The sequence below is a fragment of the Grampus griseus genome (assembly GCF_964374135.1).
Source record: "Grampus griseus genome assembly, chromosome: 1".
In the NCBI taxonomy this organism is placed as follows: domain Eukaryota; kingdom Metazoa; phylum Chordata; class Mammalia; order Artiodactyla; family Delphinidae; genus Grampus; species Grampus griseus.
The window spans coordinates 164,051,647-164,062,027 of NC_139017.1; the positions used below are offsets into that span (position 1 = coordinate 164,051,647).

At 60.4% G+C, this 10,381-nt stretch overlaps 1 protein-coding gene across 1 annotated transcript in view; it reads left to right on the top strand.

Annotated features, from left to right (window-relative positions):
- Window positions 1-9,905, top strand: part of RUNX3 (RUNX family transcription factor 3) — a gene marked incomplete at both ends in the record, with an annotated part of 60,494 nt that extends 50,589 nt beyond the window's left edge. The window contains 2 exons of the mRNA XM_082668787.1: window positions 4,462-4,620; window positions 9,361-9,905. Of these exons, the coding sequence (XP_082524913.1) occupies window positions 4,462-4,620; window positions 9,361-9,905 (704 nt within the window). The remainder of the gene's footprint in view (window positions 1-4,461; window positions 4,621-9,360) is intronic.
- Between the last annotated feature and the right edge of the window lie 476 nt (window positions 9,906-10,381).

Consider the following 10,381-nt stretch of genomic DNA (forward strand, 5'->3'; position numbering starts at 1 on the left):
CTCTCATCTTCTTCTTTCCAGGCCTGTAATCCTGCACCTGCTCTGGGCCCTGGGCCCGGGCTGGGTCCTAACACCCATTGTTTGGAGCCCCTGACTTTCCAAACCCAGGCTCCTTTCCTACAAGATGGGCTCCGGGAAGACAAGGTGGCCAGGTGCCTCTATGTGACCTCGAGCATGTCCCTGGCCTTCACTGAGCCTCAGTTTTCTCACCTGTGAACTAGGGACAGTGGTAGACCCCCTCATGGGGATAATGCAGGTGAAACAAGGCAGAGCGTGTCAACCGCTTAGACAGTGGAGTGGAGGAAGCACTGAGTAAGTGTCGGCCACTGTTTTTCTTTCCGTTCCTGCTAGCTACTGCTCTTAGCCTGCAAGGTGCTGGGAGAAGGGGGCTTCCTGGAAGAGGCAGAGAATAAATACTAGAGAAACCCTGGGAGCAGCAGCAGCAGGAGGCGGTGATGGGGGTGCCCGTGGGGGGCTCATCCTGGCCAGTGACTGAGTCTTGCAGTCTTAAGTCAGGGACTTTCAAAGCTAGAGGGGCCTCAGTGAGCAGTGTGTGCAGATGGGAAACGGAGTCCCAGCATGAAAGGGCTGGGCCCCTGGTGACCTAGTGAGCTGGGCCAGGGCTCCCCACCCAGCTCTCACTGTGGGCAGCCGAATGAAAGAGGTCTATTCTGAAGGCACATCTTCTTTCCTCAGGCACAGGGAGTTCCGTTCTGCTCCCAGTGTGAAGGCCCAGGCCCCGTGGCTCTGAGACTCTGTGGCGCCCTGGCCACGTGGAGTCATCTCAGCTCCCCCTTGCCCCTCCTGGGCCGTGGCTCCAGCATTCCACAGCAACAAGGAAGCAGTTCCCCAAGTGCTGTTAAAACTCCTCCTCCAGGAAGTCTGTCCTGCGTGAAGGCAGAGCAGCATGTGGTGGGAGCGTGGGCTCTGGGACCACATTACCCGATTTATATCCCAGACCAACCGCTTAGTGTAGGGCTCATCTTGAAGCCTCAGTGGCCCCATCTGTACAATGGGACCAAAAGGGAAGTGTCAGGAGAAAGAGCACTGGACTTGGAGTCGGGGTCTGGGTGCCAACGCCAGCTCCGCTGTCTGGCTTTGTGTCCCGGACAGGACTTAGCCTCCTGGCCTCCGTGTCCTGGTCTCTATGTGGGGATGATGATCCTGCGTCCCTTGGCACAGGCTGGGGTAGAAGTGACCGTGCAGATGGTGGGGCCCCAGGTGGGTGGAGAGCGTCCGGTCACCTTATTTGGCCAGCACCACGACCTGCGAGGGCACCACGATGCAGACACCGTGGCTCGGGGTGGGTGGGGGAAAGGAGTGAGGCCACCAGGCGGCAGAGCCCATCCTCGGACCCAGGCTGGCTGCGAACCCCTCCCTCCTTCCACTGGCCCAGAGGAGTATCTCTAGACACATAGTGCACAGTGTGACTCAGAAACGGGACTTTATTAGCCAGTGGCGATAACGAGGCCTGAGGTTTTGCACCAGCTTTCGTGTAACCCCACTGGCTCACTTCAAGCTTGTGGTTGACTAAGACACCCAGATCCTCTGCACCTGAGCTGCTGTCAGGTCAGTCTGCGGTCTCCAGATCTATCCAGCCGGCTTCCTGCCTGTTGAGATTGTTCCGACTTCATTCATGCCCCAGCTCATCCACATTGCCTTGCCATTTCCAGTGGCCTCGGCAGCCAGGGCAACAGCATTTCCTCCAAGGCCGATCAGGACTGAGGCCAGGCCGTCCGGCACTTCCCTAGAGACCACGTCCTGAGGGGTATCCATGAGCCAGTCCTCGATGGCTAAGGTTAGACAACCAACCAGCAAATGAAATCCCAAGCTTGGAGGATGCAAACCGGCAGCCCTTGAACAGGACATGTTCTACACAGTGGTCGAGTTATTTTGTTGTTGTTTTCAGTATTTGAATTGCCAACACATAAAATACGGGAGCCTTCACATAAAAGCAGGTTTATGGCTTCCGGTAAACTGGAAACTCTGGCAACACTGGGTCCACCCCCACCAGGGCACCAGTCAGCTGGACTGGATGGCAACGGCCCCTTCTACGAGGCCCACCCTCTCCAGTCTGCCCCAGGCCCTACGCATCCCATGTGCCTCATTTATGCGACTTGCCCAGCCCCCATAGTCATCTAACCTGGTGGCCCCAGCTCCAGCCAAACTACCCCCAGCCCACGTTTTTCCTGTTGCCAAGGGTCCTGGGAGGCGCAGTGGGGGGCCCGGCTGGGAGCCAGGTGGTCTCATTTTGGCAGCTGGATGTCCCGTGGGCTCAGGCCTGGGGCCTCCTCGGAGGGGAAATTGGGTCCCTGGTTCTTGGTGACTTGCTGAGCCCATTGAGGCTCCTGGGACAACCTGTTCCATTTCTAAGGGCTCTCACATGCCTGTTTGAGCTTGTGACAGTGGTGTGTAGCAAGACTAGGGGCCTGTGTGTACCAGAATGCATTGCATCCCCCTTTTGAAAATCAGAAGTCAGGCCCATTCTGAAGTCCCCACCTCTGTCCCCTCACTCCCAGTGGCAGTGAAGAGTCATCTCACACCTTCCAGGCCCCTAGGACACCATTTTCCAAGCCTCAGCAAGCCTGGTGAGGAGTTTTGTTTTACTTCCCGCTACCTCTCTCTCCTTCTTCTTTCTCTGTCAATCTAGAAGGTTCCTCGTGTCACTGAAGACCCCAGGACTCAGGCAAGCCTTCCCCTCTCCCTTAGCCCCTCCCCACACTTCTTTTCCAAGGATCCCAAGTCTAAGACATCCTCCCTCTTTCCTCGCTGTGTGACCTCGGGCAAGCCTCTTCACCTCTCTGAACTGCAGTTCCCTTGTCTGTAAAAAGAGGACCAGGCCCACCTGTCTGCCTGGCCTCCTCCCTCAGGGTCAGGTGGAGCCCAACGGGCCAACCTCGGCTGACAGGCTGATCAGGAGAGCCCAGGAATGTCCGGTCCTCTCAGTGAGGAGTCTGTTATAACACAGGGTCTGCCCTGGAGAAATCCCCCGACACAAGGAGGTGTGTGAACAGAGATATTCCTGGGAGTCCTGCATGCAGGGGGATCATTTGGAAGTGAGCTAAGTGTCCATCTGAGAGGAACGGCTGAGGGGACTGCGGCCTCCAGGGGATGTGACGAGCAGGAACGAGGGACACCCACAGGCTTAGTGAGGCCGTCCCGCCCCCACCTGTTGCCCCTTACTGTGCCCCGGGGTGGGCTCCCGAGGTTTTGCGGGAGCTCTGTTGTTTCTCTGGGGCTGGGTTACTCTCTCCAGCTATCAGATAAGGAAACTGAGGTGGCCCCCCAGGTGTGCTACTGAAAGAGCAAGTTAGAGAATGATACAGCCAGACTGAGACCATTCAAGAAAGTTCTGTGAGAAACTTGCTCTGTGTTTTGCATGCACGTGAAACCAAAAAACGGCTGGAAAGAAAGACCTCCAAATTGATCACGTGGGGATTTCTGGGCAGGGATTTAGGGTGGGTCAGAGGGGCCATTAGCCTTACCTGTAATGCTTTTATTTTTGTAGCTATTCATACTTTGCTTGTGAAATGTAAAATGAGTAATTGAAAAAGTGGTGTGTTTGTGTGTGTGTGTGTGTGTGTGTGTGTGTGTGTGTGAGAGAGAGAGAGAGAGAGAGAGAGGTGGTGGTCCCTGCAAGCCTGATGTCATTCGAGAAGCCTTGAGGGTGGCCTCGGCTGGCTGCTTAAAGGCAGGGGCATGGCCATCTTGACGAGGCTGGGGTCCTTCCTGTGTGGGCCGTGGCAGAGGGATACTGGGAAATGCTGGCGGTTTCTCCAAGTGTGATGCCCGAGCCAGGTGCCCTGGTCCCCTGTTCCCAGCTTCGGGACAGAGATGGGAGTCTAGCCCCTCACACAGCGCCCCACTCCACTTCCCAGCATCGTGGTGAATTTCCCCTCCTGTCTGAGACCCAGAGGGCAGAAGGCATGTGCTGGGGGTCCCAGGGTAGCTCTGGGCTGGAGGAGCCAGCATTCCCATTCCGGGGCCATCTCCCATTCCTCTTGCAGATGTGAATGGCAGGCAGGATGGATGCTGGGGGGCAGACAGTGGCAGCATGCCTGGGTTCTCTCCCTGCCTCCCATGGGAGCCTGCTTAAGCCCCTTTCCCGTGCCTGTTGCCTCAGATTCCCCTTCTGCCAAAAAGCGTAACGTACAGGTGTAGGTCGCAGGCTTTGATTTGAACGCTGAGTTCAAATCTTGACTCCACAACTTACTGGCTCTGTGGCCTGGAACCTCTTTGAGCCTCACCTGTGGCATAAGAAGGTACGAGTGAGATGATGGCAGCCCCAGGGCAGCATGTACTGACCATTCTCTGTTCAGAAGAGACATCGGTAGTGGCCTTTGGGTTCTCCCTACAGAGGCCTAAGGGTAGACCTCAGGGAGAACTTCCCAGCAGAGCAAGGCATTTCTGCCTCCTGAGACTCACGGGGACCAGCTTCTCACGGGCTCTCATGCTCTGCAGGGCATCGACAGAAGCTGGAGGACCAGACCAAGGCGTTCCCCGACCGCTTCGGGGAGCTGGAGCGCCTGCGCATGCGGGTGACGCCGAGCGCGCCCAGCCCCCGAGGCTCGCTCAGCACCGCCGGCCCCTTCAGCAGCCAGGCCCAGACCCCCATCCAAGGTACGGCGCAGGGAGGGGGGCTGCGGTGGGAGAAGGGGACGGCGGCCTGGAAGCGGTCTCTCTGCTCCGGACCCAAAGCTCATCCCAGGGTCGCCGGCTGCACCACCCTGGTGTTTGGTATAAAGGAACGCGGCCTGCTCTGAGGGCCTGCTCTGCCCGGTCCTGGGCTCAGCCCTTCCTTCATTCATTCAGCAAACATTTACTGTCACTCACCCTGTGCCGTCGTGGTGCCTGGCCCCAGGGATGAATAGACAGGCACCGTCCCTGCCCTCCACGGGCTCCCTGTGCCCGGCGGGAAATGGGTATTAGTCCCCCAGTGCACCCGTTACAGTTGGGCAGGCCTCGCCCCAGGAGCCTGAGACAGACATGTGTCTGTCAAGGACGTCACAGCCCCCCAGGCCTCAGCTTTCTCATCTGAAAGCGGGGTGGTGGTGGATGCCTCTGCCTGGGCCTCGGGCGACATTCAGATGACGTTACTGCACTCAAACTTTGTAAACTGTGAAGTGAATTTGTCCCTGGAGAGAGACAGAGCATCTCCTGAGAAAGGTCCCCGCCTGGCCCAGAGACTCTTCCCAAACAGGAAGGAGGAGGGAGGCCTGTGGGCGGAGGCCCAGGATGGAGTCTTTACCCCTTGGCCAGATGGACACGGCAGGCACGTGTGAGCCTGTCTCGGGCAGGCCGTCCGGGTGTACAGGGCCTGGCACATAGCAGGTGCTCGGTAGGTGGTCAGATGGTGAACATCTACGCTGCTGTCCAGGTTCTCCTGGCCGGTGGGTTGGGGTGCAGGAGGCTGAGTGCGCAGCTGACCCTCAGGCCAGGCAGGGGTGGAGAGTGCTCGGCAGCAGTGCTGGACGCGGCCGGGAGGGCTGGCTGCGGCCGTCATGCACCGTGGGTGTCTGTTCTTTCTTGGTCCTCCAGGTCCTGGTTAGAACCCATTTGGCAGATGAGTGAATTGAGGCTTAAGAGGTTAAGGGCCACTCTTGGGTCACACAGCGCATCAATGACCAGGTTCAAAGTGTCCACAGCACCTGCCCCCAGGAACTTCCTGTACTTCTGAGGGCACAAGAGAGGGAGTCCCTGCTGGGTCTCTCCATTAAGGGAGGCCCTGCCCCCAGCCCTGGCCATGTGTGCCAGGCACAATGCCATGGCAGGGGGACTTGATGCAGCCCCGTGGTGTGAAGAGACAGTACCTCCCTTCTGGCCTGGGAAGCTGGGCCTTGGCCCTGCTGAGCCCCCGAGGTGGGGAGAGGCCCCAGGTCCAGGCTCTTAGCCACGGGCTGTCGAGTTTGAAACACTCAGCAACTCTTGAGCCAGGGGGGCTGCAGGGTAGAGGGGTCTGAGCTCAAGAGGCAGTAAGATGTCCTCTGGGCTCATGCCCACCCCTGCCCAGAAGCTGTCCACGCTCCCCTTCCTGGCAGGCCAGCCTTTGCGCAGGTACAGTGGTCTAACACTCCAGGCCTTTCCCTGACATGGGCAGAGCTGGGGCCCAGCCGGGGGGCCCTGGAACCCAGCAGGTGGGGGCTAACAGTGGCGTCCTGTCCAGCAGCTCCCGTGGAAGGAGAACCCACCTCTCTTTCCATTTGTGTGGACATAGCTTGGGAATCAGCACCTGCTGGAGCCTGAGGCAGGCCTACCCACCCTCCGTCCAGCCCCAGAGGGCCAGGCCTAGCCCAGCAGCAGGCAGAGCCCCTGCCTCCCCCGAGGCTGGGAGGAGAGGAGGTCGGGCCTGTGTGGGATAGTGGCTGACCCAGTCCTTCCCCTTCTGCTGTATCCTGAGGCAGGGTGCTCGCTAGCCACCCACAGCATTGGACTTCAGGCAGCCTCTGTGGCCCTTCACACCAGCCAGGCCTCCCCGTCCTCAGGCCTGTCCCCTTTGGAGTGAGAGGAAGGGCTTTTGACAACCAAGACCAAGGAAGGAACGTGAACTTTGCAGTCAGGTGGACCTGGCTAGGAATTCGGGCTCTGCCAGGCACTGGCTGTGTGATCTTAGGCAAGTCGCTTCACCTCTCTGAGCCTCAGTTTTCTCATCTGTAAAGTGGGAAGAAGGAGGTATCTGTCACAGGGATGTTGGCAGGGCCAGGCTTGGGGAGTCCCTCTCACTGGCCCTCCCCTCCTGGTGGGACAAGCCTCTACTTTCAGACTCCATCCTGGGGGTCCCCCTCAGGATACCCCACCACCACTTCTCTTGGTTCCTGTTAATAGCTTTGACCCCCCAGCTTTGGTGACTGGCAAGCAGTGCCGAGGCCCCAACCCCTCCGTACCCCAGCCCCCAGCCCCCTGGCTGTGACCGCCCACAATGGGGGCTTCTCACAGCTCAAAGGCCTCATTCAGCCACCACACAGCAGCTGGGGCAATTTGGAGAAGAAAATAAACATTTCCTTCCAGTGTTGGGATTGGCTGCTCGACAGAGGCCTGGCCAGCTCGGGTTTCTTGGGGCTACTGGGCTGGAGGGGGCGGGGCTGGGGGCAGGAGCTGAGGGGGTGCTGAGGGCAGACACTCCCCCCACCTGGGGAGGGAGGCAGGAGAGGACGGTGAGAGGGCCGGGCAGGCCTGCCCGCAGCCCACATGACCCCCGAGGGCCCACCTGGCACGGAGGCCCAGGCTACAGCCCTGCCATCGCATCCTGGGCTCCCTGTTTGGGCTCCCTCCTGTCAGGCGGCAGCGCTCGCTCCCCTGGGCTCAGGGCAAGTGTTAGCCTCATGCTTGGCTGTGCTCGGGGTGCCAGGCGCTGCCAACAAGGCTCCTCCCCTGGGGTTCAGAGATGAGGGCAGGAGCCAGGCTCCTCCGACCCCCTAGGCCTCAGGGCAGCACTGACCAGCCAAGGGATCTGTTAGGGAGGGTCCAGATGGGCCAGAAGGCCCCCGTCTCCCGGCCCCTAGCCCCCACATCTCCCCACCTGGAGCCCGGAGCCTCATCCCGTATCATCCACATCCGGGACCAGAGCCTGCTGCTGAGGAAACACCCCCCCAGCTGAGCTGGGAAGACCCCAAAGTCCAGAGAAGTTACAAGTCTTATCTGAGGTCGCACAGCACCTCAAGCAGATCTGGGGAATGAGGCCTGAGGGCACCTGCAGCTCAGCCACGCCTCAGGCACGGCAGGCGGTGCACACCTGGAGCTGGCCAGGGGCAGAGGCTGGCCTCCTCCTCAGCCCTCTCTGGCCCCTAGTCTTTGGTGGACAGAGGGCTTGGGAACAGACAGACTTTAGACTGCTGCTGGGGGCTCATCCACCTCCCCACTGCTGCCCAGAGTCACCCCTTGGCCAGGGTACAAGGAAGGCCCAGGGTCAGGGGCTCAGCTTTGCAGGGCCCTGAATGAGCCGGTTCTCCTGAGTGCCCAGAACAGGAGGTGTCACAGCTGCAGTGGCAGCAGAAACCCTCATCAGGCCCCTGCTATGTGCCCAGTGTAGGCACTTTACATGTATTAACTAATTTAATCCCTAGGAACTGTTATTGTCTCCATTTTTCATGTGGGACAACTTGATGCACAGAGAGGTTTAGTGACTTGCCCAAAGACACACAGCTAGTAAGTGTCAGAACTAAGATAAGTATCCAACCTCAGAGACCACACAGTTGTGCTGCCTCAAAGATGGGACAGTTACCCTTCAGGCACGTGTCAGAACTCAGGACTGAGAGCCCTAGGATTCTGTGTAGGTCCAATGTGCTGTGTGACACTTAGGCAAGTGCCTCACCCTCTCTGAGTCTCAGTCTTCCTACCAAGGGGTTTAGACTCAATCCTGAACCCCTTTGAGTGTTGAGGTTTGGGGGGGTCTGTGATTACAAAAGTACGGGGCAGAGGCTGGGATGCTTTTGTCTTGGAGCAAACTCCTGGGGGAGCCAGGGTGAGGCCTGGGCTGGACACTGGGTCTCTCTGTGACAAGGGCAGGGTCCAGGCCACCAAGCCCCTCTGGCTGCCATCTGTCTCGCTTTGCTGTGGAGGCGGGTGAGGGTGGCATCTGATCCTTGTCTGGCCACCAGTCAGCTCCAGCCTGCAGGGCAGCCCTGGAGACACAGGCCCAGGCTGAGGCCGGGGTGGGGGGGGGTGGGGGATGGACAGAGCTGCCGTGGACCCAGCTGCCACAGCACAGGCGGAAGCTCCTGTAACCTAACTGAGCCCCACCTGGGCAGGAGAGGTGCAGGCGCACACGCACGTACACCCCAGCGGGAGCAGAAAGCAGAGGCCTCGTGATGAGTTCCAGTCCTTTCTGTGCAGCATCAGGAGAAGCCACCTTTCTCTCTCTGCCTGGTTCCTCGTCTGCGAGAGCAGGGCCTGACTCCCAATCTCATGGGACCGTTGGAGACCCTCTTTACCGAGAGCGAGAGAGGGAGGGGAACCTGCCAGGCCAGGCTGTTGGGCGGCCTGTGCTGGCCCCGCCCTTGGCTCCCCATGCACCCACAGCCCAGCGGGGAGCCCACCTGCCCCCTCGACAGGCCTCTGCATGGCTAGGCTGGGAAGAGGATGCCGGGAGGAGAGAAAAGCCCTCCCCCTCCTCTGCCTGCCCCGGCAGAGCCCGGGGCCACCCACAGCCCAGACCCCTGCTCGCACCTGCTTCCCAGGTGGGACCGGATTGGGAATCAGCAGGCTCCAGCCCCCGAGCAGCTCAGGGCGGTGGGAGCAGAGCCACATGTAGCACCAGGGATCCCCCTAGATGGGCCTGTAAACCAGAGCCCGAGGTCATTCTTGAAGAAAGGCCGCCAGAGTGGTGTCGGGCAGTGACTGACCATCCTCCTTGCTGTCCCCCAGGCACCTCCGACCTGAACCCTTTCTCCGACCCCCGCCAGTTTGACCGCTCCTTCGCAGCGCTGCCGACCCTCCCGGAGAGCCGCTTCCCCGACCCCCGGATGCATTACCCAGGGGCCATGTCGGCCGCCTTCCCCTACAGCGCCACACCCTCGGGCACGAGCATCGGCAGCCTCAGCGTGGCCAGCATGCCGGCCACCAGCCGCTTCCACCACACCTACCTCCCACCGCCCTACCCGGGGGCCCCGCAGAACCAGAGCGGGCCCTTCCAGGCCAGCCCTTCCCCCTACCACCTCTACTACGGCGCGTCCTCCGGCTCCTACCAGTTCTCCATGGTGGCCGGCAGCAGCAGCGCTGGCGACCGCTCGCCCACCCGCATGTTGGCCTCCTGCCCCAGCAGCGCCGCCTCTGTCGCCACCGGCAACCTCATGAACCCCAGCCTGGGTGGCCAGAGCGACGGCGTGGAGGCCGATGGCAGCCACAGCAACTCGCCTACCGCGCTGAGCACGCCCGGCCGCATGGACGAGGCCGTGTGGCGGCCCTACTGACCGCCCGGGTCCAAGTGGACTGCTCCCGCTGGTGGCGGGGACCCCAAGAACCTTCCAGACAAGTGGCGGGCCCAGCTCCAAGGCTCAGGGCACTCATGGGACTTAACGCTTCACGGCAGCTGTGGGCCCAGGGTCCGTGGTCCTGGGGCCCAGAGCTGGTAGCTGGCTCTGAGAGCATCTGGTCCAGCCACGTCTTTGTACAGAGGGGTCGGGACCTCCCCCAGGACCCCACCCCCAGCCCAGATCCTACTCATCTCATCCCACGTCCCCTTGGGAGAAGTAGCCTCCTCCTGCCACCTCCCCTGGAATGACCTGGCTGTCCCCAGCTATGCCCACTGCTGTCACGGGGCCCAGGCCTCCTGGGACAGAGACCATCTCTGTTCTAGAGCGAGGTGGCATTTGCCCACACGGTTTGGCCTCTTATCCTCGGGACCCTAGAAAGACCTCCCCACCCTTGCCTTCCTCAGAGACCCCGC